This window comes from Coffea arabica, chromosome 7e (assembly GCF_036785885.1).
Source record: "Coffea arabica cultivar ET-39 chromosome 7e, Coffea Arabica ET-39 HiFi, whole genome shotgun sequence".
NCBI classification, from domain to species: Eukaryota; Viridiplantae; Streptophyta; class Magnoliopsida; order Gentianales; family Rubiaceae; genus Coffea; species Coffea arabica.
The window spans coordinates 2,485,820-2,513,450 of NC_092323.1; the positions used below are offsets into that span (position 1 = coordinate 2,485,820).

Sequence of the window (27,631 nt, forward strand, 5' to 3'; positions counted from 1 at the left end):
ATCTTGAAATGGTGGCCAATTAAGTCTGGTTGAGCTGGTCAAGCACTAACACCAGTAGAGATCTCCAGAAAGTGATATTTTCTCTCGTATTGACTAACCCGTGTACGACAACCAAAACTGCTGACTATATTTTTTTGCAACTGTTTGCGTTGAGATCTCACAAGGAAGACGAGAAATAGGCTCGCGTAAAGGACGATGATCAAGTGAATACAACAACTGGATTCACTCAATTGCTTTTTCATATTTACAACCATGGTAAATTCGGGAACTAAGAACTAAGTTCTTTCGAAGCAACAAATTAGCCATCAATGATGCTCTATCCAGTTCCAGCAGAAACGACATCCCTGCCCCTCAAAAAGTAAAGCATTAATTTCCTCTTCAACGGAAATCAAATGGCAGTAAACAGACAGGCAAGAGAGGGATACAAACATGCCCTCCAAAACTTACTACTGCATGCAAAAAAGGGCCTACCTATCCATCTAGTTGATGTCAGTGAATCCGCCTATTTTGAATGTACAGCTGAAGTGCAGCAGGTGCTGAAGATTCCAATACCTAGTAAAGCAGTACTCGTTACCACAAGGAGACACGAAATAAGACATGCTTCACTCCTTGATCACATTGCAAATATGTGGCTATGTCTTGTTGTATAAACGAGTGTATGGTATTACATCCAATCTATCCGCCGTCAAGATAAGTAACTCACAGGATGAGGATATCTGCCGTGCACTACTCTTCCAACAAAGACATGACCGGAATCCCCTTACCAGAAAAACTTGAACATTTCACCCGTAGCTCTTCACCAACCCCAAAGTACCTCTTGACACCAGTCTGCACAGCAAATTACACAATGAAATACCCAAATGCAAGAGATGGGAAGTCCAATTTGTAAATATTTAAAGGCATTTTGCTTTCTTGTAGTACTTATTTAGATACAAGCAATAGCATGAAATGCTAAATTTAAAGAATGATGGAAAACGCCACACAGAGAACATTTTATGCTTTTTAAACTAACACTGGCATTGGAAAAGCACATCCTAAAATTATATTTGAACATGAGCGCCTCAAGTGGTAAGCTACCCTTTACATGATATGCCAGGATTTCATTTTTTTTTAGGACGGTGACATGATTCAATTACCAAAAAGATTTGACAAACTTGGACTTTTCGAGAAAGATTTGTAAAGAGTTTACCAGAAATTATACCAGGAAGAATGGCAAAGTTTCATATTAAAACAAAAGAAAAACTGCAATCAGAGGGAAGAAGGAAAGATCAAACATGTAATGCTTTCTTAGAGCTATTAAACCAAAAATGTTACGCTTCCTTGACATGATCTTTGCACAAGCAATCTTCCAAACATTTAAAATTATTACAGAAGTAGTTGCTAAAAAAGCACTAGATTTGCACAATTCTATGCAGCAATTGGGAAGTGGAGAGTGACTGAGCTACTAATTAAGGGCTACAGCACAATACAAGGTCCTCTTTAATTGCCAGACAAGTGTCTCAATCATTGTTGTCTGTGTATGCCTTCTGACAAGACAAAGAGACAAACAATTCCAGACATGCATGTTCCCGACCCATATGCAAACCCTTCAAACTAAAAATTAAACAGGAAACATTCTAGAAACTACTGCTCAACTAAGAATGAATTAAGCTTGCAGATACCTCAAATCGATACATTCCGCGGATTCCACCACCCAAGTCAAGGACTAAGCCACGTGCACGTATCTGATGAACCTTAGCAGTCAACACCATACCAATCTTCAGCTGCCTCGCACTTATGTTAGGCACATTGTCGGTTTCCATGTCATTCGGATTGTTCTGCAACAGACTTGGGTCTGCAGTGTGTCTTTCATCCGTATCTTCATCGTCACTTCTAAAGTTCAGATCAGGTGCTTCAGTTTTCAATTTTAAAGAACTTCTGGAAGTAAAAGAACCGTTTCTGGAACTCAAATCCACAGCAGAATTTTTTTCTTCTTCCTCACACTCAGCAGCACTCCGGATTAGAATCACAGGTGAGGATGATGACGATATTTCCACATTCATATTGTGTTCAAAAGGCTGATCTTCCGAGGGAGAATCCTCCTTTTCCTGCTGAATGTGCAGCTGATTAACGGGTGGCAAAACATTAGGCTCTTTTGGGGCTGAAACCTTCAATTCTCCAACTGTATCATCTGCATTGGATCCAATTCTATGAAGCGTAGCTTTAAGAGATAACTTAATGTTACCACGAACATCCTGCCCGATGCACATTAATGAAAGTTGCTGGCCAACTGATACTACATCTGAAACTCGAGTAACCTAGTGTAAAAAAAAATAAAAAAAAAATACATATAAAATTATATCATTGCAAGATATCAGAAGGTCAAGAAGCAACCATGTAAGATATCAACTGAGTTCAGTACAACATATGCTTTCAAACCTCTCAAATGCTGCCTAAAAAACCAATTAAGCATACAAATGCGATATCAAATGTGGTAATACAGCGAAGGTTGGACATGACAATTTGAAATTTAGAAGGGCAACATTGACATTACAGGTTAACCATAACTTCGATGAATTCTGCAAATGGCTTATAAGAACTTTAGAACATGTTTGGCATATGAGATAGCTTTGAAGAATTTTATACCTAAGGAACAAATGTTAATGGAGACAACAAATCCAATTTCTTTTCCTAAATCGAATCATGTATTTTAATGAGAACAACAGGGTTTTAATCATCATTCAAGATTGTGTGACATATTCATGCTTCTTTGTCTTTGTTTGGACATGTGTGCATGTGTGAGAGAGAGAGAGGAACCTACTGGTTCATTTGACAATTCAGAAATGTGAAGCAGACCTTGCTGACCACCATTAAATTCCACAAAAGCGCCATATTCTTTTATTGAGGTAATAGTGCCTTTATAGATGCCACCAACTTCTATCTCACGGCCAATTACTAGATCAACCTAATTGAAGGAAAAAAATTAAAATTAAAATTAAAAGGCAGAAATTAGCTTACAAAAAGTTGAAAATCTCACCTTCATCTGAAACAACTAAAGCAAACATAATGAATCCCTAACAGGAACACTTAGTACATGAAACTAAGAAATCAAACTAACAAGAGTCCTGATATATTTTCTGGGAGAGAGGATACTACCGGACCACTCGTAAATTCCACCTGTAGCTTGTGTCAATATTTATAACAAGAAACATCAATTTTGCAACAAAATGCCATGAGACTGGAACACCTTAATCCAGTACCAAAAGGAAAACACTAGGTGATAGAATGTTGAAAGTACCTTCTCTTGTACTTTCTCCATTACTGCTTGATTTTTTGTAAGTATAGTAAGTGTTCCATCACTTACAGATATCCTTGCACCTGTATTATTTGAAAATGTCAGAAACACTCCAATACTTCCAAAAACAAGAATAGCATGCGCATAAGTAATTCATTTCTTTTTGTAAATGTGCCTGTAGATGTACTCATTCCAAGATTAGAAGGTTAATACAATTGCCCAAAGTTTTTGAGTTTGGGACTCCAAAAGGTAATGACTCCGTAACAGCAAACAAGGTTACTACAGTGTCATAGCATGGAAGACATGAAAGTAGGAAAAAAAGAGAAGGGAAATCAATAACAAAAGAGAAATAATGCAGGAAGAGCAATGGTAGAAAAAGATACACAAAGTGATATTGTACATGAATTATACTCTGTCTACATAATAAAATATCACACAAGCACCAAATATTCTACTTGGCAACCAAAAAAACTTAGGGATGGAAAAAGTATATCAAACATGTAAAATGCCAATTAAGCTCAGAATATCCTATTCCTGTCTTGAGTAGCTGGACTAAGGGAGAAAATAAGCGATGAACCTTTGTTACTTCAATATTCGGGCCCAAAAAAAAACCCAATAAAGAGGGTGTGCAAAGAAATTAGGTTTTCCACCTACTTCGCCACAGATTAGGTGGCAAAAGAATTAATGTCATGCAAACTAACTCTGGATTAACATACTCAGTCCAGATTATGTCACTTGCAGAAAACCTTTTGATGTATCTGCATGTAATAGAGACAGAGACTCCATATATCTATGTGGCATCACTTTTTGAATAGAAACAGGTCATCAAAAGTATGCACAAGTTAGAAAGGGCATGTAAAATGCAGCATCAGAGAAAATGTCGTTAGGAGAAATCAAGATAAACCTATCATGTTTCAAATTGAAAATAGTGCCGCAAGAGCAACAAATAGAAGTGTGAACCAAGAGAAAAGTAGAAACCTAAACTCTATAATTCCAAGTTGACATGCTAAACTCTACTTTCAAGAAACTAACCAATTCAGGGAAAACTTAGCTTTAAAGGCATAACCCTATTGTTTATTTTAAGACAAACAATCTACAGTGTAATGAAGTGAAATTGGAGAGATTGCCGAGCTACAACTAACCCGTCTCTTCTTCAATTTTCCTCTTCAAAGCACCAAGAGGTCCAATCAGGCGGCGAATAGCATCATTGCTGTACTTTAATGTGGCTGAAACAATACTTATATATGCATTAGCCAAATGTAATTAACAAGAAGGTAAAAGCTTTAAGGGCAATGTCATTTCCAAGACCCTATCTGGATACAAGTCCTAACTCCTATATAATGAAAATAACACAAATAGATTAGTTGAAGAAATTAAAATTGAAATTACCAGATAAGAGATGGAAAGCAACAAGACATGAAGAAATGAAACTTTAACCACAAAAATGCTTGTTACCTAATCGAGGAGAATTCCGGTCATCCTTAGCACGTGGTGCATCAATCTCTCGCTCCATGTGGTCAAGGATCTGAAGCCGGCCTTTAAGGGCCGGTTCCAGGCACTCACATATGATATCCAATGGAATCCCAGCAGGTTTTATATCCAATTGAATTGCTGTAACTCCCTTTCGAGTGCCAGCAATTTTAAAGTCCATGTCACCTAGATGATCTTCCAGCCCCTAAAAGACAGTAGATAAAAGCAATAGAAGGATAGGCTCAGGAAATGGAAGCTAAAAACATATGACCAAATACAAAAGATTAATATCTTTACATCTTAAAGGAGAAATAGAAAAGAATACTACTTTGTGAATGAGTATACAAAACTGTGTCTTTCTGTCCATCTTTTGACCAAGCATGATTCAGAATTTTATGATGAAAAAGTTAAAATTTTCTGACACAAACCATTTATGCTTGAGTTTTACACCAGCCGTTTAAAATCTGGTGTTTAAATGTCCAAGGAACTAAAAAAGTATTGGCTGATTGAACTCATATGGCAATTGGGAGCAGTCCTTTCCCGGCAAATAATTGAATGACTTTCCACAATCCTATCTCATAATCCATATTTTACTTCACCCTGATTTCCACATATCAAACCAGTACAAGTATGAAGAAAATTAGTAAATATCAGGATGTATACTTCAGAGAGGTTCTAAGAGATACACTATCAAGCACAAAAGATGGGATTTAAGCTAAACTTCGGATCTTCTTATAGTCTGCAATCCTGCTATGCATGCTATATGGGCCTAAGACAGACTAACTAAATAATCAGTTTGTACCACTCCGAGAACTTACTAAGCCCTATATAGTTTCTTTTTCTTTACCAGCTGAAAAAGATTGACATTTTCTTAGAAGAATAAAGCCCTTGTGGACATCCTATATTATAGTCGGAGCCAAAATCAACATCTAAGTAAGGTTAGGTAAAGGCAAGCAGTATGCATCATGTATTATACAATAGACTTGCAATTTAAGCAATTCAACTGTACTTGCCAGCAAATTAGTTTCCCTAGGTTACGATACAGCTAAAGAAGAATCATACTAAAATATCACTTAATATACGATAATCCTTGATTTCACCAGTTGCAGAGTCAACTTCGCTAACAAGACCAACTGATACACCTGCAACATGCTCTCTCACCGCGATCCCTGCATCCATTAATGCCATGCTGCCTAGAACAACAGAATAAACTAATGAAAATATATATATTTAGCAGCCAAGGGCCATGAAGAACAGAAATTTTCATGTATGCTCAAATGAATCCAATTGAACATAATTCAGAACATCAGCAACAATCTGATATTGGGTCAAACTAATACAATACTTCTAAAAGTGTGTGCACTTACAATGCTAGGAGAAACAGTATTTGCTTACTAGCCAAGAGCAACTAAGGCACAAAATGCAAAGCAAAAACAAAATGCATGTTGATTAAGTGCAAGCCAGAAAATTATATGCAGCAATTGTTGGAAATCAACAGTATACCTCCACAGACAGTTGCCATTGATGTGGAACCATCAGATGCCATGACTTCAGAATTGATACGAACTGTGTATGGAAAGTCATCTTCAGGTGGTAAAACAGCCAGCAAAGCTTTCTCAGCAAGAGTTCCTGTATGAAATGATCACATCAACTCACCACTCAAGCTGAATTCATACTAAAGTAACAGAAGTATATAACTTAAAAAAGGAGCCAGAAGCAACTCATTACCACAAAGAAGCATAGTGCATAGATTCAAGCAACTACTTCCACCAGAAAAGAAGTGGCAAAAGACAAAACCTTTTATCAAGTCATAGCATCCTAAAAATCTTACAAATGTAAACATTATCACATAAGGAACGTAAAAGAAGTGCAATGGCAAAATTGAATTAGTAAGTAAATACAACATTGATCTTCCAAAGCTGTTGATTTACTTCGAACAGCCAAGAAAATAATTATCCATAAGCCAAATGTAATATGTAACGACCTAAGAGCCTTCATCCACATCACAAGGATTCTGATATATATGAATTTTCCAAAGGCTAAGCTTTCATCCCAATTTATAATTAGTGGTCAGCAATCTATGTGTGTATATATATGTGTCATGACATGTTATGAGAAAGCAGACACAGGATTATACATTAAACAGTCAACCAATGCAAAGTAACAAGCTTAACACTGAGTATGAATGCAAATGCGCAGAGCCTCTGAAGAGTATCTCAGGCTTGACACGATCCTTAAGCTTCCTTTCAGCCACAAGCAGGAGTTATGCTCAAACTACTCTTGTACATAAATTCTCAACCTAGTGGAGCACCATAAATTAATATTTCTTGCACTGAGTGTGCTTACTAATGCAGCCAAGGAGTACAACATGTTTAGACTAGAACTCCAGTTTGAATACCAACAAAGCAAGTCAAGCTTGAGCTCATTCACTAATTGGCCAAATTTTAATTTAAAGAGCTTGACCTCAACAAGACAAATACTGGACTCAACTTGGACTACGCCTCTAATGCCAACAAGAAATGAACATGAAAAGGCAAAAATCAAACTGTCTTTAGTTATTTAAAGTTTAGTAGCAATGAAGAGAACAATCAACTTACCATGTCCTACTTCACGTCTGTTGAGCCCAACTCGTTTACCAACTTCATTAATGCAAAATGGGGGGAAACTATAGTGAAGCATGAAGCGCTTGGTCGAAGGACCAACAACGGAATCCAATCGTTGAGCCTGTCCAGGAGCTCCAAGAGTCACAGTACAAAGAACCTGCATATTAAACATATATTGCATTGGAAACTGTACAATTAAAAAGATGTAAATGCATGACATATGACATCCAAAAATCTCCTTCACTCAACAAACTTAAAGACTAACTTAAAGACAAATTTGCCTGAAACCTGAGTATCTCCACGTGAAAACAAAGATGATCCATGCAGCACAGGCAAGTTACCAGCTTCACAATACACAGGCCTAACTTCATCAAGAACTCTGCCATCAACCCTTGATCCTTCAGATATAATCCTTCTGCGGACAACCTGCCAACCAACATTGAAGAGACCATAAAGACTTGCAAAGCATGTAGGTTAATAAGTCCTATGACAACATGAAAAATCTCATCTGGGAAATAAAAAAACAAATGGCAGTCAAGAAAATTAAGAAAACTAGTGCAGCGGCACTGACAATGCAGTTGGGATACATGAAATTCAAGAAACTAATGCAAGATGGACAAAATTTCATTGTTTGATAAGCATACCTCTTTCCTTACTGTGTCAACTGTCTTTGATAAAAATTTCAAGCCTTCTTCATCGCGTTCTTCCTCAAGCGCTTTTTTGACATCTTGAGTTATCCTATCTAAGGCTTCTCCACGTTCAAACTAAATGTAAAGGAATGGAAATACAACAAATAAGGAGATGTGGAAGCAAAGAAATATAATTGTACAGCTTCATTTGAAATTCAAAAACTGAGGAACCTATTATCATTTTACACACCTTGCCATATGTAGGATCAGTGAACACAGCCTCAATTGGTGCTTCAGCTAGATTCCTGATTTTCTCTATAGTCTCTTTTGATACCATGGACAACTTGTATTCCTTCTTCTGCTTACCAGCTTTTGCTGCCAGTCTGATTTGAGGCTCTAGATACTTAACTGCCTAAACACAGAAAGCTATTCATCTTAGTAAAATAGAAGCGGAGCACACAAAAGTTTTGAAAAGCCAATGACTCACCTCAGGATGAGCCAGTCTCAGTGCAGCTTCTAAATCCCTTTCTGAAATTTCACGTGCTTGTACATCTATCATCAGTGTTTTATCCCTTGTGCAAGCATATACCAAGTTGAGATCACTCATGCTAAGCTGCAAGACAAAAAGAAGGTTTGGACATGCATTCAAAACTTGAGGAGTTCAAAAATACAAGATTTGATTACTTTTTAGGTGCAATATGGGACCTGAAATAGGAGTACACATCACAGAATACTTAACCAAGCCATATTTGTATGCACCAGACATCCATGCACACCTTTAAATGACATTCAGTACAAAAGAGGAAAATTCTGATAGTAATATTACAGGTATGTTATTACCTCATTAATGCTTGGATTAACTATGAACCGACCACAAATTCTCCCTATACGTATCACACCAATTGGGCCACCCCAAGGGATATCTGATAACATAAGAGCAGCAGATGTAGCATTAGCTGCCATTACATCAGGATCTTGCTTCCCATCTGAAGAAAGAACACTTGCCATTACCTTGGAAAAGCAAAAAAGTTCATATTATTTTGTTAAGATATTCTAAAGCACAAGGTTTCGAATACAAGTTCAACAAAGGGAAGATAGGACATATGATGCATTAAACATTATACCTGAACCTCATGGTAAAATCCAGGAGGAAAAAGCGGGCGTATAGGTCGATCAATGAGACGACCACATAAAAGTTCACGCTCTTTTGGAGCGCCCTCTCTTCGCATGTATGTGTTTGGTATGACACCTTGGGCAAACTGTTTCTCTTGGTATTCAACCTTGCAAGTAGCCAAAGTGTTCAGTTAAAAAAGGGTCTGAAAAGTTTTTAAAACAAATGGCAATGAAGGTATCTATTTACCACCTTAGGCTGAGCAAGTGATAAATTTTATAGTAGAAACTAGGAAAAAATTCAAGCACGGGGAAATGAAAGAAGAAGAAACATGAAAAAATACTCCATAACCTAGGTGATAAAGGATGATTAAGTCCATGCAGAACCCAAAACAAAATTAACCATAGAGTTTATACCGACATCAGACACTTCTAACACCACCTCCTCCTGACAATTCTCCATTTATAGTATATACTAACACAACAAGGTGCTTATCAATTATCGTTCTTCAACCAAATTGAGTACTCGAAACAGGCCAACACCAATGACGCCTACTAACATCAGCAATGAAAGCTGAAGCTAGAGTAATTCCGATCATGTTGATTTCACCTACTATCATCACCAATGACGCTACAGTAATCCCCATCACAATGATTTCACCAGCTAATATCACCCATGACGCTGGAGTAATCGCAATCAAGTTGATTTCACATTTACGTCTTATTATAATGTTCACTTTCTGTTAAATCTTTTTTTAACTTAACGAGGCATCAACTTGATGAAAAACGCGCGGTTTACAGCTTGCTCAATTAAAGACTTCGACAGGGATTTTCGAGGCTAAGAAAAGAAAATTTTGCATAAAGTAGACAATAGTGGGCGAAGTAAGGAATCAGTAGCATACAGTGAGGGGCAAGAAATCGCGAACGCCGTCGCCTTTAGCCGAAGCAACAGTGGAGAGAACCTTTGTCTCTTCCATGGCCAAAACAACAGCCCCATTAGCAAACCGAGCGATCTTTCCAGTTTCCAGCGTAATTGGGCGCGATCCGATTTCGAATTCTTCCTTAAAAGTTTCAAGAACCTTTGTTCCGGCGGCTGGGGTTTCAGAAGTGACTGGTGAGACAGAGGCTGATGTGGATGAGGAGGAGTAGGAAGCAAAGCCGAGACGGGCGCTGCACATGGTGCGGAATCGGAACCTGGGCCATGTGAGAATGTGAGGAAGGGTCGAAATGAGTGGGTTGGCTTTGCTGCTTACTGATGCCATCACCGACAGCAATGGGGATCTTCGCCCTGCCCAGGCCTTAGCGGGCGCTTAGAAATGAATGTTCAGTGTTGGTTTAGGGTTTAAAGTATTTTGCTAGAGAAGAAGGACGCCCAGGGTTTAAGAAGTTTGGATTTGGTACTTCGCGGAGTATGGACTCCAGAGAGATTAGCGCTGCGTAAGGTGCCATTCGCAATATGTGACCGTTCGATCCAAACCATTTGGTAACGTTTAGTTTGGGAGTTTACAAAGGAAGGGAAAAGAAAAGAAAAGATAACTTAGGAAAGAAAGGAAAAGAAGGGAAAAGATGCACAGTTCAATGAAAGAAAATAAAAGAAACATATTTCTCTTGAGTAAATCTTTCCTACACTGACGGTGTATACACTATCATCGTTAGATTCATGACATGTGTGCAAAAGTTGAATTTCAAATTCAAATTATGCATAATTGTCAATCATCCAACCAACGCTGATAGTGTATACACTGTCAGTGTAGGAAAGATTAATCCATTTCTTCTCTTATTCGAGAGTTGCAGAAATATGAAAAGAAAGGATCTTATGAAAATATAACTTTACGTATTTGCCCTTTCAATTTTTAAACCAAAATTCAGAGATTTGTTTTCTTGTTCCAATAACAGAATATTTTGGCAAGATAATTTTCTAAAACAATTGCATATACATTCCTACAAGGTGAATAGTAATAAGTTGAGTTTCCAAATGATGCAAGACAAATTTATGATAAATCAAGAATGATAAACTTTTTTTGTGTCTCTATATGCATGCCTTTATGGGATCAGCATTGTTATCTAAATAAGCCAAATCAAACAAAAAAAAGATTAAAAAAAAGGGGGAAACTAGAGCTGACATAGATACACAGTTTCCATGCAATGCCTATTTTTAGTTCTTTCATATCTCATCATATGCCTAATTCTTCGTGTCTAGATATAAGGGACATAATAAATACATTTCCTACAATTCTCTATAGAAGATTGAACAAAAAATATACATTTTGTTATTGGACTGTGGGTGAATAACAAAAGCCAAGTGAACTCCTTTATATTTTGTTACTAGTTGAAAGTATATGACTGAAAATATCTCTATATCGATGCCTTCACAAATCAGCTTTAGGACACATTCGAAAGAATAAATTTTTGTATCAGTTTTTAAATTACAAAATTATCATATTAAGAATATCTTTTGGTGCCCATGAAGTTTCCGTACTTTTTTTTCCCAAATTTGGGTGGAAGATTTTTCGCCAATTAAAGGGGCTTTTATCCGTTCATTTCATTTATTTTCCATTCTTGGTATAACTCCCAAAATGATAAGACTTTGTTTCAATATACTTTCTTTTCTACGCTGTTTTGTCTATATCCAAATGAAGCCTAAGGCCACTGCCAAGAATCAGTCCAATTTACATAACATTACAGGAGTTGTCATCGAGAGGACTGAGTTAATTAAACCGCTGGCACGCACTTTTTAATCTATTTGCTGCAATTTCAATAAAGTCCTCTCATCTTTTCTGACTTCAACCCTTTTTATTCCTTCTCCTCATTGTTCACTCCACAAAATCATGTAATAGGGTTTTTGACAATATATATATATATATTAACAAAAGAAAAGTGTCCTTTATAAAAAGAAGAAAAGGTGAGCAAGTGTCCTCTAATACTTAAATATAGCTTTTAGTTTGAAAATTTAAGGATTGAAATCCACTTTAACGTGCAATTACACACTTTCAAGAAAAACATTAGCTCCAATAATCACCTAAAAAATATTAAGGCCTTCTATTTTTTTTTCCACAAAAAAATGTGAATGTATGTAAAAAAAAAAAAGAAAAAAAGAGCAGAGTAATTTAATACATGAAAAAGTTTACAACTCAGGGGGAGGTAAGATGACTTAATTGAATATCCACGGGAGAAAGGTGATAATTATTATGTATCCTTGAGGGTAGGAAATGTTACTAACAACAAAATGAACGGAACCGATGATTCTCAATTGCCGCCGTCTTCCCTACTTGAGAAGCTGCAGAAGATTAGTGGAAGCAGGACACCGCAGCACCACCAAGAACTCGAACGCTGAAAGCTAAAAACTCTTAGACGTCACCGCACATCATAACTCTCTGTAATGCTTGCAATTAAACCCAGACTTTTTTATCACAGAGCCATGTCAGCTGCCGCCGCAATCTCTTCATCATCGCTATCATCATCGTCGTCGTCTCTATGCGGCAAAACCCATCATACCTTACCCCTTACTAGTGCTACCCATCCAAAGCTCTTTAATCAACAACTATTCCTCAACAACCGTCTTTCTTTGCCCGCCACCCTTCCTTCTGTTTCCCTCCGCTGCTTCGCCTCTACCTCCACCCCAACTGCCACCATGGATAAAATCAAAGTTCAAAACCCAATTGTCGAAATGGATGGTAAATTTTCCCAATTTAAAAGAGTTGTTTCGTTCATCAAAAAAAAAATTTTTTTTTTTTAATTCACTCTTTGATTCAATGCTTTTAGGTGATGAAATGGCTAGGGTCATCTGGAAAATGATAAAAGACAAGGTCTGCCTGCACATTCACTTTTCTTTTGTCTTAATTCGAGACGTTTTTCATGGCTTTCTTTTTCTAAAATCATCGGGGTTGAACTCCTATGTTGCAGTTAATATTTCCCTACCTGGAATTGGATATTAAGTATTTTGATTTAGGGATACTCAATCGTGATGCTACTGATGATAGAGTCACTGTAGAAAGTGCCGAAGCTACTCTTAAGTAAGTTTTGCAGCATTTCAATCTACTACTTTGAGCCCAAACAGATACATTTGCTCATTTTCTGTATATCTATATTAAGCCACCTCCTAGTATCTGGGTTGCAATCGTTTTCTTGAACTCTTGAGTTCATACTCGCTCCATTACCATGGTTCATAGTAATAACCAAGTAAATTGCAGGTACAATGTTGCCGTAAAATGTGCTACTATTACTCCAGGTCAGTGGCACTTTCTCCTCATATATCTCGGTTATATCTTGCACTATATCTGTTGACCTGTAAGAAGGACTGAAGAAAAAGAATGTCCTGCTTCTGAGAGCAACCTGTAACAAAAATCTGAAGATGTGCTGACTTGATGCATGGGATGCATTGTGATGCTAATATACTTATCCCTTTATGCCCTGGCTGCTTTTCTGATGAATGGCCGGTGGAATTGTTAATCCTACTAAGAGAGCTTCCCTGCTATGCGAATTTGTATTGACTGGATTCCATGATCTTTCATGCCTAGTGAACCACTGTCAAATAATGCGGTTTATCATTTCTTACTTGAAAGAAACAGTCTTTATGGCCTTCTCCAGGTTTAATTATTTGGTACGACCATATTATGCTTCGCAACAGCAAAAATTAAATAATTGATAACAGAATATACATAAAACCGTAGCTCTGCACATGAATTGCTGAGTAAACAATGTAGAATTCCTTGAGCATGGTCTTACACGGGATACTGTAGTGTAGTACTAAGTTACATGTTGGCTTTTGCAAATGATGGATTCTTCTGGTGATCCTGGGATCTATCCTTCAATTTCTGTTCACCGACAGAAGTAGGATTAAACATGGTTATTTGATAATTGAGTTACAAGGAACGTTTCTTTCCCTTGCAATATCCTCTTTCAGCAAAATCCCTGCAGCACAGGTTGACTTGCTGTTATTTCTACAGATGAAACCAGAGTCAAGGAATTTGGGCTGAAATCTATGTGGAAGAGCCCCAATGGCACAATCAGGAATATATTGAATGGTAACAATTAGGTTCTTTGTGCTTTAAGTATTGTGTATTCTGTGGATTATATACTGGTGATACACGTTGGCCAGGGAAGTTCTAATGTTTTACCCTGCTTCAAGAACATCATTTTCTTGAAAGTGAATCTAATCAACTTGATATTTTCTTGTCATTCATTTTGGAATAAATTTAATAATCTTGGTTGCTAATCAGACTTTTGGCAGGTACTGTTTTCCGTGAGCCTATTATTTGCCAGAACATTCCAAGAATTGTTCCTGGTAAGTTTTTATATATATATATATTGCAAGTTTACAAGTGTAAGGCACAGCAACTGTGGCAAAGATTAATTACTTCCATCTTGATTCTGATTGAAACGAATCATCTGCAGGTTGGAAGAAACCCATTTGCATTGGTAGGCATGCCTTTGGCGATCAATATCGTGCTACTGATACACTCATTACAGGACCTGGAAGGCTGAAAATGGTTTTTGGTAAGTCAGCTTTATTTTTAAAACGTGTTAGAAAAGCTGTAAATTGAAAGACTTCGTGGTTTTTGGATAGTTCTCCTTCTAAAGTCTGTTAATTCTGTCAGAGCCTGAAAGTGGGGAAGCCCCAGTGGAATTGGATGTCTATGAATTCAAAGGTCCTGGGGTTGCACTTGCCATGTATAACATTGACCAGGTTTGTCTCTTTAGTTCTCCTGGAAAAGGGGTTATAGTATCCTGTCTAACTAACGGTTCTGTGAAATTTGCTAGTCTATTCGAGCATTTGCTGAATCCTCAATGTCATTGGCGTTTTCAAAGAAATGGCCCCTTTACCTAAGCACCAAAAATACAATTCTGAAGAAATATGACGGCAGGTGGTCTTTTGCTACTCACTTACCTCATTTGAGGTCCTTCACTTTATTTTTTGTACTAGAACAAACCCTGTTTTTAATGCTAAATTAACCTCTCCAGGTTTAAGGACATATTTGAGGAGGTATATCAGGAGAAGTGGAAGCACAAGTTTGAGGAACATTCTATATGGTTAGCTGATATTGTCATGTTCTTCATTATATCCTCCTTTTTGTTCATCTCATGGCTTTTGAATTAATTACTCAACTAGGTATGAGCATCGCTTGATAGATGACATGGTGGCTTATGCAATAAAGAGTGATGGAGGCTATGTTTGGGCATGCAAAAACTATGATGGAGATGTCCAGAGTGATTTACTTGCTCAAGGTGATTTATCTGTCATTAATTTTTCATTTGATGGATGCAATACAACTATGTCCCATATATATTTGGAAAGTTTGTGATGATGTGCTTATACAGTGCTTTTAACCAAAAAGAAACTTGTAACGGCCCGCTGACTAGATATGCCTTTTTTTTTTAAGTACTGTCATTCGAGCCATTTTCTGTTTCCGTTTGGTGATGGATTTTTTGGATTGTTTATTAGTTGTGATTAATAGCTCACTCAGGCAAAGGACATGATCATTTCTCAAAGGAATCAATGTTTTATGTACCATTTGGAAACTTTTGGTTTCCCTTCCCTCCCCACTGTCCACTTGGTCAAAAAGAATAAAGTAGAAGTAGACTTGGAAGTGGCTGCTTTAGGGTTTTTTTTTTTTTTTTTTTTTGGGTAAGGAATTTTCATTGTCATTACTAAACTTCAACCGTAACAATTACAGAAACTGTTGAATAATAGATTATAACTTTTGAAAGTAGAAATCAGATACTTCATTTGACTTCCCTTGATATCCTATTTGCTTTCTGCAGGATTTGGTTCTCTAGGCCTCATGACGTCTGTATTGGTATGATATAGTTATATGGTGCTCATGCCTCGGAGCTAATTATAATGCTGGTCTCAAAACTTAGTTCTTATCTAATCATGTGCTTTGCAGTTATCCTCTGATGGCAAGACATTGGAAGCTGAAGCAGCTCATGGGACCGTAACCCGTCATTTTCGACTGTACCAGAAGGGTCAGGATACCAGCACAAATAGCATTGCTTCCATTTTTGCCTGGACTAGAGGCCTGGAACATCGGTTAGTTGTGGTGCCCTTTTTTGGCGGTGCTATGTATTTATTGGGACTGATATGCCTACTTTTAGATCTTTGATCTAATGTGCTAGTTATTTGTCAACTGGCAATACTATATAGAGTTGCAGCTTTTGTTTGAGTTCTCAGATTTGTACACACCAACTTTAGGATTCTTGATCTTTCTCCCATTTTGTTGCTTTTCAAGACAGCACCGCGTCTGTTTAAAGGATCCCTTCTTTTGAATCAAGGACTTCCAAGTTATTTTTGACTAATGGAGATGTCTTATGCATGTACTAGCATTGGTGAATCATATGTGAACACGGTGTATTTCCAACATACTAGTTTGTTGCTCTCTGAATCTGATGTTTCTGTATTCTCTTACTTCTTTTTCAGTCCAAATCATCATTTAACAGGAATTATTGTGTAAAATAACATACTATGCATTTTGTGTGCTACTATGCATTATTTGTTTGCCATATTCGTTACAAATTTTAGTGCTGTCTAATATTTAGATCCGTAAATTATCAGTCCTTTACATTCTGATGCATGCCAGAATATGTTATCAGGGCCAAACTCGATGAGAACAAGAAGTTGTTGGATTTTGTCCACAACCTAGAGGCTGCATGTATTGGAACTGTTGAGTCTGGGAAAATGACAAAGGATCTTGCCATATTGATTCATGGACCCAAGTAAGTGGTGTTTTTTTTTTTTTGCCCCCCTTCTTTATTTATTTACTTATTTTGAGTGCGTGGGTATGTGGGGAATGGATGGGCGGGCTTGGTTTGGGTGATACTTAGGAATTATTTGGAGGCCTAACATCTAAAGGTATGCATGATAAGCATCGTTGATCATTTTGGGTTACCTTGAATTTCTTGTTCACGAAGTCAGTGTACTACCCTAAATGAGCATAGAAGTTCTCCTTGAATTTCTTCCCCTTGCACAAGCGAATGATAAAGTTGATCTTCTGTTTTAGGATTAATCGGTTAGCACCGTGGAAGAAGGGTTGTTTTATTGTTCATAATTTCTGGAGGTTAATGTGTATGTGCAGGGTATCAAGGGAGTTTTACTTGGACACTGAAGAGTTCATCGGGGCTGTAGCAACACATCTTCAAAAGAAACTCCAAGCACCTGCATCTGTCTGAGAGATCTGCAGCTATTCTATGGAGTTGGAATTGGGAAAATTTTCTGGTTCAGGTTGACGGGGCTACTTGTTTTGACCCCAATAGACTAGAGGCGTCACTTCATGGTGCGTTGAGCTCACTATGGATTGAACCGAGGGAGCATGACAAACACAAGTGTATGCTGACGTTTAACAGAAGAAAAGTGCCGTTGAAGACGGAAGACGGGGTTGCGACATTTCATGACAAAAAAAAAATGAAATCTGAAACAGACCAATTGGTTTTTCAGAGTACTTTCTTGTCCGCTGCTCATCTTATTCGAAATTTTCATGATGTTCCTAAAAGTGCTTCCCTGTCATAGCTACTGCTACTTAATAATCGTGGAGATGAATGAGATTTTGATGCAATTATTGTATTTTTACTAACTCGTTACGGCAATTGTGTCTAGCATCTTCATTTCAAAGATGTGTAGTAGCTCTGGATAGATGTGGTTGAGACAGCACACCGGGAGGGAGCGTGCATGAAATGAATTCGTGGAATGAATGAACATATTCAGGTCATTTGGAATTTTGGATAGTGGAGTGCTTCTTAATGGCTAATGCCCTTTATCTTTTTACGGTTAGATGTTGACGAAGGATCCCACTCCTAGCAAAATATTTCTCTCGCCTTCATATCTTACGCACAACCGTTCCTTTCCGGGCGGTTGCTCCTGGAGTTGACCGACGTCTTCGTTTTTAGACCACGCATTACTAACTGAACGGGGAATTGAATTTGTTACCGACGACGTGTCAATTGTTACAATTTTCCAATTGGATGTTATTTAACTTTACAAGAATCGGACAATTCCGTGGTCGTTGGAACTTGGAAGGAGGTGTCGGGTAGCCCCCCAAGCCTGCAACTGCTATCTTTGACTTGGTTTTCTCCCCTTTTTTTTTTGCTTAAACTTTTTTGTTTTTTGGGAGTGCTGTTAGTTTGGGTAAAGAAGTTGATCGGTAATCTTCCTCTGCCGACCTGTCAATTCACAAAGTCAAAAGTAAGGACATCACGGAAATCGTTAGGATTGATTTTATAAAAAATAGTACATAAGATATAATTTTATATGTATACAGTGTAATTTACTTTCAATAAACTATAATTATAAAATAAAATTTTATAGGCTCTCTACATAGTATAAAAAATGATATATAAAATATAATTTAAATATTTTATATATATATATTTGTCAAATCTTAGCCATGATGTAATTGAGCATGGAAGTGGCCTGTTTTATCAAAAATAAAAAAAAAGAAAAGAAAAAGGAAGTGGGCCTGTGTCACTTGGGCCAAGTAAAAAGAGATATTCTGGCATCTACACAAAAAAAAAAAAGTAAAGCCCAACTCTTTGACGCGTCTCAGACACGCCTTCCTCGCCTATAATTTATTTGTGTATATAAATAGGTACAGTTTCAACCGGGGACAGGAAGAGGTCAATTGGCGTGGATTTTGCATTCGCTAGTTTTCTCGGGGCTCTGTCAATCAAGAGAAGAAGAAGAAAGATATGGCTCTCCCAAAGGCTAAGGAGATCGTGTCGGCCAATCCTGTTGTCGTTTTCAGGTCCTCCCCTCACTCTCCTATCTCCTCTATTTGCTTACATAATCTTTCGTTTTGCAATTCTAGCTAGAGTTATATTTTTGGCCTTAGAATTAATTTGGAATGGTGGGGATGGGGGATCCGAGTTTAATAACATTGAAAATTGGGCAGCAAGTCGTACTGTCCGTTCTGCGTCAACGTGAAGAAGCTGCTGGGTCAAGTTGGTGCCAACTTCAAGGCCGTCGAGCTGGATGTCGAAAGTCTGTTCTCCTCTCCCTTTTTTTTTTATTATTATTACATCCCTCTCCTTTTCTTATTTTTCCCCCCTTTTGTTACGCCGTTTTTTTCTGTTTACCGAATAATTTTCTTAAATCTCGCGGACAAATTAACAGGATTTGCATGAATTGATCTGTCGTTTTATACCAAAGAAGGGACAAAGACGCCTAATCCATTTTCTGGGTGGAAGACTTATTAATTGCCCCCCCCCCCCAACAAACACACACACACACACACACACACACACACACACACATATATATATATATATATATATATATATATATATATATATATATTTTGTTAAACTTCTGCATGCGTATGTCAATGTCAGTTTATTCCTGCATCTGTCGTTTATCATGCAACGGAATATTTGTAGATTTTTTCTTCTAATGTAATGGCCATTCTTAGATCGTGGACGGTTTATGGATGGCGGATGCTGATTTGATTGGATTCAATTTTCATTGACTTTTCTGATTAGTGGCCCTAAATTCTAGTTAGTAGGGAGCCATTTTTCGGCCCTTCCTGCCGTACTCATTGTTGCTGCAACAATTCAAGATGTCGTAGGGTTTCTTTACTAAGTCAATAGGTGACAAATGTATGGTTAATTGGAGATGTTCTTCTTTGCTAGTGTGATCATTTGTTGGTAATGCTTTCATACTTCCAATAGATTCCAATTCAAGTTGAACATGATACTAGTTTTATTCAAGTTGAACAGAATCCGTGATCTGCCATATATGAGCAGATGCCTTCTGAAAATCTTTTATATGTCCTTGAACTCTTTCCTCTATATCTATACTAATAATTTGTAATGTACGTTTGACGTTTGTGAAGGTGATGGAAGTGAGATTCAGGCAGCTCTTGCTGAGTTGACTGGACAAAAGACTGTGCCCAATGTCTTTATCGGGGGCAAGCACATTGGTGGTTGTGATGGTACATTAGTCACCTTATTTCCAAGATGTAATTTCCAATTAAGTTACTAGGATCCATGATCTTATTTACCTCTCTGCATTTGTTTTTGTATCTGCAGCAACAACTGCATTGAACCAGAACGGCAAGCTTGTTCCTTTGCTAACTGAAGCCGGAGCTGTTGCTAGTGTGTCTGCTTAGAAGACCTTCAAGCATACGTTGGATGAATTATGCATGTTTCTGAAGCCATTATATAAATAAAGCAATGTTTGTTAGTGTTTCGTTTCATTTTTCTGTTTGAGAATAAATTATGAATAGAAGCTTCGCTGGATTCCTGTACTATATTATTATTGTGGAAGTCAACAAAATAAACTAGTCTGACCATCTTTTGCTGAAGAACGTCTCAGTCTGGCTCAAATTCTCCAAAGTCAGAACTCGTCTCCATCACTCGCAGTTAATCAAAATTATCAAATTCGCCAAGGACACCAATTTAGCTTGAACTTGAGCTTGTACTTAACCAAATTCACAAGAATACCAATTGTAAAAGTTTTAGTGGTGTAACATGGTCAGCAGATGCATCTTTATGAGCTCTGGACCTTTTTCTAATAAGCTCTATTGCATAAGCTCTACCAGGCACCTGTGTTGCGCAGGGAAGCCGTCAGATATCCACTTCTCTTCTTCAAGCTCAGGAATGGTAGCATTTTACTGCTATGACCGTGAGAGTCGTAGACAATTGCACATGAAAAGCACAATTTGACTTTCAGCATGCCTAATAGGCAACAAAACTGTTTGGTTCTTTGAAATTCTACAGCAATTGAGATAGGAAAAAAAACATGGAAGCAGAAATTAGAGGAAAAAAGAGCGTTTAGAATCTGAGATGCAAAAATCATTAGACAACTCACGGTTGACAAGTTAATCCAGCAGTTGAGAGTACATAGTGCTTCCCCTGAATGATGTTTTTTGCGGGCTAAAGCTACGCCATCGCCAAAGTTACTAACGTGTCCACTGACCAATAATGCCGCTGCTGCATTCAGGACCTGAATTATCCACCCGGGAACCTAAGTTATGGACTTGAACATTGTCTGATGAAGTTGGTTAAAAGATAGGACTAGATGTCTCTCTCTAAGTTATTAGGTGATTGGTTTTGTTCCAAACACCGGGACATCACAAAAATGAGGAGCAAAACATTGTAAAAAATGCAGATAGGGGAAAGGGAGATTTACGAATGCATCTGCAACAGGGCCCGCTTCACCAGATAGCACTCGCCTCAGTACAGTAGCATTATACTGGGGGCTTCCCCCTCGTAGATTTTCCACCGTGCAGCGAGGTATACCAAATTCCACTGCATGATAGATTATCCCAAGGAATTGGTTACTGATTTTCAAGAATACCAAATTCAGAATCTATTGCAAAAAAGATACTTCCACTTGTCTGGTCATGGACTCACAAGCAACTTTCTGGATTCCCGGTTACGGTGTCTATAGTCAGACCAAGATATGAAGTGGTTATGGGGTCTGGTTCCTGGTTTGGCACGTCCCAGTTAGTTTAGGTTGAGGAGAAAATGAACCAGTCAAACTTCAGGAAAAAAGAGCACAGGACGGGTCCGAGTCTGTGTGCACCGGATTCACCTGCTTTTGACGAGGTTTAAATTGTTCTTGCTTCTAGTTTTAAGCATTATCAAGAACTGGCATTTAGCTGGCTAGTTAAGTTTTGGGTATAGTACATTATTAAGAACCCATCTGTGTATATAGATACGTAAATGTATGAGGCAATGTGGTAATTCCGTGCTTGGCTTTGGATTTCTATTAGGACAGATACAAGTCGAGGCCTAGAGTCGAATTCGAAATTAAGATCGATCATCTATGCATGTCAGTTATGGTCAAATATCATGGCTAGTTTGTGACCAGCAAGGTAATAAGCTACTCTTCAACAGAACACCATTTCAAAAGAAACCAGGCAGCAGTTTGGCATTGCCAAGCCACAACATTGGCATCAGTTAGATTGACTGAAGCATCAACCATGTTAAATGTAAAAGCCTTGAATAAAGCAACCTACATTTAGTTAAAACTTAAAACACGCGAGGGACTTTAAGGTTCTTACATGGATCAAAAGAGAACTTCTCGATCTTTTCATGTGTAACATCATACATCAGTCCAGGTCCTGTCAATATAACTAAATCCATGATGAGAAAGACTTGCGACAACTAAAGAAAGCATACAAGCATTACATGAAGCACACAAATTCAAAGGCGTCAGTGACCTGAAACTGTTTTTGCTGCATTCAATTTCACGCGACGAGGTAAACTTACCTAGTGGACTCATTTCATCCAAGCCTTCAGAGTGAACAACTAGTGCTCTTTTGAGGCCATATCTTTGCAGGGCATTGGCCATCTTTTTAACCTATTGAAGTGGAAGAGAGTAATTATCGACGCTGAAAAGCTGATTTACTTGAGTAGGATTCTTCCCTCTATAGACAGTAAAGTTAAGAGACCACCCCAAAAAGGAAAGAGAAAAAGAAAGGAATAGATCAAATATCAATGGGCTTTCACAGAAGTATGACTTATGTTTAATCTGCTGAATATTACTAAAATTGGGTGCGCGTCTTAGAGAACTGAGACTGGAAACTTTCCAACATTTTGAGTCCTGTTTATTATCTCAGAATTACGAGAACTTAGCTCCAGAAATTACAAATGGATTGAGGTCTTATAAGTCTTATGAACTTTGCCACTCAATAGTATAACTGATTTACTTATATAATGTATATACCAAGTCAGCCAACTCCTGAAATTTCCGACTGAAAGCATCAAACGCTTGACAAAAAGGGCAATGAAAATGTTACTAAGGAATGCAGTATTTGATAAAAACCCTCTAAAGAAAGCGTGAACTAATCAGTTTGTGATTTCTGCAGTTATTGACCATATTTTCAGACTTATCGGTCAATTGGTACAACCACTTATTACTAGTTTGAATATCGCAGTTAAGGCATAATAAGAAACCAGTAAGTAAATTATTTCTAGCATAAACTACAGGACACAAACTTTGAGCCTACCATATCTTCCTTGTACACTCCCACCACAGCAAAAGGTAGTTGTGCTGGATTCAACAATGGACCGAGGGTATTAAATACAGTCTTCACTTTGAGCTTTTTCCTCACAGGTGCAACAATCTTCATTGCTGGATGATAGTTAGGAGACATCATGAAACCAATGCCAACTTCTTCCACGCATTTTTTCACCCCCTAATTCCAAGAACACGATTTAACTGATATGCTCCTAGACAAGTCATTTTTCTTTTCCAAAGTTAAGCAGAATGTGGATCTCGGATTATTGAAAAATGCAGACAACCGTCACCAGTGCGTTGGAGGTGTATAAGCAAACAAAGCACGTTCAGGCAATAGAATAAGAGAAGAAATGTATCAGTCTGAAATAACTGGTGAGTAATGTTATAAGACTCGTATTTGACTGCAAAACTGTCACTTTTCATGAAACCCAGATATAGAATTATGAAATTCATGAATGTAAAGATCTCATATGGAAAAAACTAAACTTAATTTCTCAATCAAGAAACTGTAGAATAAGACTTCTTATCAAGAATTTCTCAATCAAATTCACGTTGGAAAAAAAAGTTTAAATTAAGATTTAAGGGCATAAAAAAGTTGAATCGCGGGGCTTGTAGTTAAAGTTTCACGACCACAACAATGTGATAAAGTAGAATTTTGTTGAATGCAAGAGATGCTGTCCAATCGAGTTTCAACGCAATCACTGGGGGAGCAAATGATGATGTTTTGATTGACAACATAAGGTCCAACTTGATTAATTAGTCTAAATGATGTATTAGAAAGAAAGAAATTTTAGCTTAGTCGTGGATAATCCTTTCAGGATAGGGATACTCAATAACTTAAAACTGTACATCCTCAATATAAGTCCGAATTGGAAATTAGAGCAGCAGCATGACATATCATCACCTAACAAATCATAAAGAGATAACCAAATCGAGTAATTCTATTTTATTAGCCAAATGACAACAAACCGACATTTTTGAGTTTACTATTTTCGCATGGCTCAAAGCCAAGGAACAAATGCAGTACGATGTGCTAACCTCAGGTCCCAAGTCAATGGCCACACCTAAGGCTTCCAAAACATCAGCACTTCCACAAGCAGAAGAACTTGATCGATTACCTTGCTGGAAAGGAGCGCATAATTTCTTTACGAAGTAGTAATACACAATGCAAATTATCATCCATGCTTACTTGGACAACCAATGGTATGTGGTATATTAACAATTATTCACCTTAGCAACTTTAGCACCACAAGCAGCAGCAAGAATCGCGGCCCCGGTTGAAATATTTACCGTGTTAGCCCCATCACCTCCTGTTCCAACTATGTCCACTGAATTCTCTAAACTCTCCACTTTTTTGCAGCATTTGATCATAGCTCTTGCAAATCCTGCAATCTACATGTAGATAATTTTAAACCCATTAGCAAAACTGGATCAAAGGATTCTTCTCCTAATTAGTACTTAAACAGGCAGACAGAACAAAAGTATGTATGAGCCAAGATATGGATTTGGTAAGATTCCCGAGGTCAACTAAACGTGATGTTACTTCTTCGAAGGTTTCGCCTTTGGCTCTTAAGAGGACAAGAAAAGCACTGATCAAAGCATCACTGCCATTATTCAGCAACAAGTTAAGTGAAGCCTCAGCCTCCTCTTCAGTCAGGTCTTTGCGAGCCAACAATCGCTCAATTAACTACATTTACAGCAAAAACAAGCAAATCAAAATTCCTTTCCCCAAGTCTGCCTTCACTAATTCGTGGAATCAAAGTCAACTAGTAGTGAATTAGTAATGTTGTGATTAATTACAAAAAAAAAAAAAAAAAGAAGCCGGTTGTAGATATACCTCCTCGGAGGATGAAATGGGCCGTTGTAGTTCAAGTGGGGAGCCAGAGCAGCACGGCAAGTGAAGGGAGAACCGCACAGAGTTTGATTTCCGCGGGAACAAAATTCGTGCACCCTTCGGTGGATGAAAGGAAAATTTACGAATCCCAGATTTTTCCGACAATTGCTTCTTGTTGCAGGAGAGAGAAGGAGATCTAAACACAATCATGACGTCCATAAAATAGCATTGCAGTGACTACAATTGTCAGTTGGGCGTCATCAGTTCCCGATCGAGGGTTTGTACGAACCAATGCTTTGCCTCCACTAACTTTTGGCTGTGACTGTGAGACGTGGATTATGGAATTGCTTTCTGATAAGAATTTGTTCTTTCTTTCAGTTTGTTCGCACTCGGCAGAAATGGAAAATAGGAAGCAATGAATCTGAATTTGGTAGCTCTGCGTCATAAAGATAAAGTGCGCAGGGGTGCAGTTATTGGTGCATGAAGTTGTTGCCGCCATAAATGCACAATTTTCCCTTTTCAGTTTGAACTACAACGTACTGAGCATCATCTTGTTCAATTACTGTTTCTTAGGCTATCATAATTATGTAGATAAGAATTAGAACTAGATAAAGGCCATTGGGATCTCTTGAAGATCAACGTGGGTGCAGTTTGTGTAGGAGAGACCACAGAGACAGGCGAGTGTGATTGCTCGGAATTGGCAGAAGACATTGGTGGGCTGATGAAGATGAGCTTGCAGAATTCAGGGCCATTATTACCGGTTGTGTTCTACAAAGAATTGCAGAGTTGGCTGCGTTTTTTGAATTGAATTTGAATCCAAATCCGCCTAAATCACCCATTTTTTACGCCTCTAATTTTACCCTAATGAGCAAGACAAAATGTGGGTGGGGCTTGTGCTGCACCATACAATTTAAGTACTATCAAAATAAATCTAGGCATTAACATAATAAATATGAACCTTAAGATAACAAAATTTGACACTGAAAATTACAGTTAAATCCATCCATCTATTTATATATATATATATATATATATATATATATATATATATATATATATATAATCATATATACGCCATAATTTTCATAGTGTAATTAAGCAATTGTCTACATCCACTAACATTTGACTCTTCTAGCCTTTTTCTCAGTTTTAACAAAATATATATAGTGTGAAGAGATTTTATATACGCTGCCTTTCTTTTCTTGTGAAGAGGTTCCGAAATCTGGACCAAGAATAAGCAAAGACAAGACCTGACTGCAAAGATTTGATGATGATGATTTCTAATAGTTCTTCCACTTCTTCTAGATATCTTATTACAAAAGACGTTTAAAACAAAAATTATGTAGTAATATAACTTTTTATTTCGAGCCACCTTTTCTTTTCTTTTTTTACGTATAAGTAGAAAGTATCGAACTCGGAAGTTCTCACTATCTTTTCTGTACCATTCATTCAACGCATTCCTTCCTCGAGTCATGTTATCATTTACCAGATTATTTGAAACAATATCGTATTAGTGTTAGATTTGGAGAAAATTGGATAGAAAATTCAAATTTAGAGAAAATTTAAACAAGTGTTTGATAATTAAAAAAAAACCATATTATATTAGACGTGCTTGACCAAAATTATATAACAATTTATATCAAATGTCGTGAGAATTATATAACTGAACAAAAATTCAACAATAACGGACGTGTGTGGATAACTTATTCTACACCGTAAATAGTAAATTATGCTATGAATTACTGGCAAAATCCACTAGCTGGCATTCGTCAAACAATCTCGCACCTTTTGAAGCGTCCCCTAATGACATTGAAGGAATTATTGGCACCAACTTCAATCTTGACATTGTTGCAGTCGACAGTGATGTGACGTCTGCTTGAGACCGGCCGCACAGGTACGTAAATATACTTTGCATGCACCTGGAAGCTGAACGCCGCGACTCCATGCACCCGATCTTCGATCAAGGGATTACTCACGGTCTCGTTCGCAATCGGCAGACGCCATGTCGATATAATCGCTTCGTACTTCACATGAGACTTCTTTGGCTGATCAAAACCGCTCTGGTTTGCCGACACTAACAGCGTGTTTGTGTTTCCGCTGTAGACGGAAACCTCGACGTCTTCGTAACTAAGCCTCCCCTGATTAGGGTTCTTGACATCAAAAGTTATATTCCAAGTTGCCGTTAAGTTAGAGCCTACCATGTCGAACGGAGAAACAGAAACTGAGATGATTTCGAACTTTGGCGAACGAGGCCATAGGCGCACCAGTACGCCGATGACACCGCCGACAAGAATTGTGAAAATTGTAACGACGATCAAACACTGGAAGATGGAAGAGCACGGGCGTCGGTACGGCCGGAATACGTTATAATTATAGAAACTGCTAGCGTCCTTCGGAGCTTGCCGGCCGCAATTACTCCAAAGACGTTTCCAGTAAAGTTGATTCATCGTTTTTGCTAACATCCGTTCAAGAGACAAGAATGAAAACAAGGACAACGTATACGTTTATAGATTTCTTTCTTTCAACTATTTGTAATGCACCCCTGGACGAAGGAATGTTACTATTTACGGGTATTGGACCATCTACTATAGAAACTTCTTACGTAGACTTTTACCTTGTTGATTCTTGCCTCTTGGTCCAAAATTATGTCAGAGGGAAACAACTGGTTTCTCCTTTTCATGGTATTTTTAGTCCACATTTAGAATCTTGTTCATTGTTACTATTATGATTACAACTTTTTTTCCGTCGGAAGTGTCA

General features: G+C 37.7%; 5 protein-coding genes across 9 annotated transcripts; 2 read left to right on the forward strand and 3 right to left on the reverse strand.

Moving 5' to 3' along the window:
• Nucleotides 1-221: 221 nt before the first annotated feature.
• Nucleotides 222-10,487, reverse strand: LOC113723063 (polyribonucleotide nucleotidyltransferase 2, mitochondrial-like). Of its 3 annotated transcripts, XR_011818292.1 has the most exons (17): nucleotides 9,989-10,487; nucleotides 9,101-9,256; nucleotides 8,817-8,987; nucleotides 8,464-8,589; nucleotides 8,227-8,388; nucleotides 7,992-8,111; nucleotides 7,636-7,773; nucleotides 7,342-7,504; nucleotides 6,248-6,373; nucleotides 5,807-5,937; nucleotides 4,730-4,949; nucleotides 4,417-4,500; nucleotides 3,278-3,357; nucleotides 2,801-2,944; nucleotides 1,662-2,297; nucleotides 472-828; nucleotides 222-344 (listed from the first exon to the last, which is right to left on the reverse strand). XR_011818292.1 is itself a non-coding variant. In XM_027246326.2 (16 exons), the coding sequence occupies exons 1-16, from the start codon at nucleotides 10,346-10,348 to the stop codon at nucleotides 727-729; spliced, it is 2,919 nt and encodes a 972-aa protein (XP_027102127.2). In that variant the 5' UTR covers nucleotides 10,349-10,487; the 3' UTR covers nucleotides 222-726. The 3 variants fall into 3 exon arrangements, 2 of the variants coding, with proteins under 2 accessions (XP_027102127.2, XP_071915049.1); XM_027246326.2 differs by having other exon boundaries at nucleotides 222-828; XM_072058948.1 differs by having other exon boundaries at nucleotides 222-828; nucleotides 8,817-8,962; nucleotides 9,989-10,309.
• A 1,816-nt stretch (nucleotides 10,488-12,303) lies between these two features.
• On the forward strand, nucleotides 12,304-17,653 carry LOC113723064 (isocitrate dehydrogenase [NADP]-like). The gene is made up of 15 exons (XM_027246327.2): nucleotides 12,304-12,760; nucleotides 12,849-12,892; nucleotides 12,990-13,099; nucleotides 13,277-13,314; nucleotides 14,033-14,110; nucleotides 14,317-14,370; nucleotides 14,481-14,582; nucleotides 14,684-14,772; nucleotides 14,847-14,950; nucleotides 15,048-15,116; nucleotides 15,196-15,311; nucleotides 15,849-15,883; nucleotides 15,974-16,116; nucleotides 16,677-16,799; nucleotides 17,159-17,653. Exons 1-15 carry the CDS (start codon nucleotides 12,466-12,468, stop codon nucleotides 17,250-17,252), a joined length of 1,494 nt encoding a protein of 497 aa, XP_027102128.2. The 5' UTR covers nucleotides 12,304-12,465; the 3' UTR covers nucleotides 17,253-17,653.
• A 1,006-nt stretch (nucleotides 17,654-18,659) lies between these two features.
• Nucleotides 18,660-20,323, forward strand: LOC113723033 (glutaredoxin-like). The gene is made up of 4 exons (XM_072059171.1): nucleotides 18,660-18,820; nucleotides 18,968-19,056; nucleotides 19,907-20,005; nucleotides 20,103-20,323. Exons 1-4 carry the CDS (start codon nucleotides 18,765-18,767, stop codon nucleotides 20,180-20,182), a joined length of 324 nt encoding a protein of 107 aa, XP_071915272.1. The 5' UTR covers nucleotides 18,660-18,764; the 3' UTR covers nucleotides 20,183-20,323.
• Nucleotides 20,324-20,470: 147 nt separating this feature from the next.
• On the reverse strand, nucleotides 20,471-25,649 carry LOC113723032 (anthranilate phosphoribosyltransferase, chloroplastic-like). 3 transcript variants are annotated; one of them, XM_072059170.1, is made up of 10 exons: nucleotides 24,878-25,649; nucleotides 24,584-24,727; nucleotides 24,271-24,432; nucleotides 24,079-24,162; nucleotides 23,030-23,218; nucleotides 22,290-22,380; nucleotides 22,082-22,141; nucleotides 21,205-21,323; nucleotides 20,884-21,018; nucleotides 20,471-20,686 (listed from the first exon to the last, which is right to left on the reverse strand). In XM_072059170.1, the coding sequence occupies exons 1-10, from the start codon at nucleotides 25,091-25,093 to the stop codon at nucleotides 20,684-20,686; spliced, it is 1,203 nt and encodes a 400-aa protein (XP_071915271.1). In that variant the 5' UTR covers nucleotides 25,094-25,649; the 3' UTR covers nucleotides 20,471-20,683. The 3 variants fall into 3 exon arrangements, with proteins under 3 accessions (XP_071915271.1, XP_071915270.1, XP_071915269.1); XM_072059169.1 differs by having other exon boundaries at nucleotides 20,471-20,689; XM_072059168.1 differs by having other exon boundaries at nucleotides 20,471-20,786; nucleotides 24,878-25,648.
• A 994-nt stretch (nucleotides 25,650-26,643) lies between these two features.
• LOC140011073 (uncharacterized) lies at nucleotides 26,644-27,321 on the reverse strand. The gene has a single exon (XM_072059181.1). The coding sequence runs from the start codon at nucleotides 27,319-27,321 to the stop codon at nucleotides 26,644-26,646; it is 678 nt and encodes a 225-aa protein (XP_071915282.1).
• Nucleotides 27,322-27,631: the final 310 nt, after the last annotated feature.

Coding starts and splice junctions, on each gene's coding strand:
- LOC113723064 (XM_027246327.2), top strand. CDS start 12,466: ATGCTTGCAATTAAACCCAGACTTTTTTATCACAGAGCCATGTCAGCT. Junction 12,761..12,848: donor CCCAATTGTCGAAATGGATG/GTAAATTTTCCC, acceptor CAATGCTTTTAG/GTGATGAAATGGCTAGGGTC. Junction 14,773..14,846: donor CCATGTATAACATTGACCAG/GTTTGTCTCTTT, acceptor GAAATTTGCTAG/TCTATTCGAGCATTTGCTGA.
- LOC113723063 (XM_027246326.2), bottom strand. CDS start 10,348: ATGGCATCAGTAAGCAGCAAAGCCAACCCACTCATTTCGACCCTTCCT. Junction 9,257..9,988: donor GCGATTTCTTGCCCCTCACT/GTATGCTACTGA, acceptor GCTACTTGCAAG/GTTGAATACCAAGAGAAACA. Junction 7,505..7,635: donor TTTCACGTGGAGATACTCAG/GTTTCAGGCAAA, acceptor TTTAATATGCAG/GTTCTTTGTACTGTGACTCT.
- LOC113723032 (XM_072059168.1), bottom strand. CDS start 25,093: ATGGACGTCATGATTGTGTTTAGATCTCCTTCTCTCTCCTGCAACAAG. Junction 22,381..23,029: donor GAGTGTACAAGGAAGATATG/GTAGGCTCAAAG, acceptor CCACTTCAATAG/GTTAAAAAGATGGCCAATGC. Junction 21,019..21,204: donor GCCCTGTTGCAGATGCATTC/GTAAATCTCCCT, acceptor TGGATAATTCAG/GTCCTGAATGCAGCAGCGGC.
- LOC113723033 (XM_072059171.1), top strand. CDS start 18,765: ATGGCTCTCCCAAAGGCTAAGGAGATCGTGTCGGCCAATCCTGTTGTC. Junction 18,821..18,967: donor AATCCTGTTGTCGTTTTCAG/GTCCTCCCCTCA, acceptor AAAATTGGGCAG/CAAGTCGTACTGTCCGTTCT. Junction 19,057..19,906: donor CGTCGAGCTGGATGTCGAAA/GTCTGTTCTCCT, acceptor ACGTTTGTGAAG/GTGATGGAAGTGAGATTCAG.
- LOC140011073 (XM_072059181.1), bottom strand. CDS start 27,321: ATGAATCAACTTTACTGGAAACGTCTTTGGAGTAATTGCGGCCGGCAA.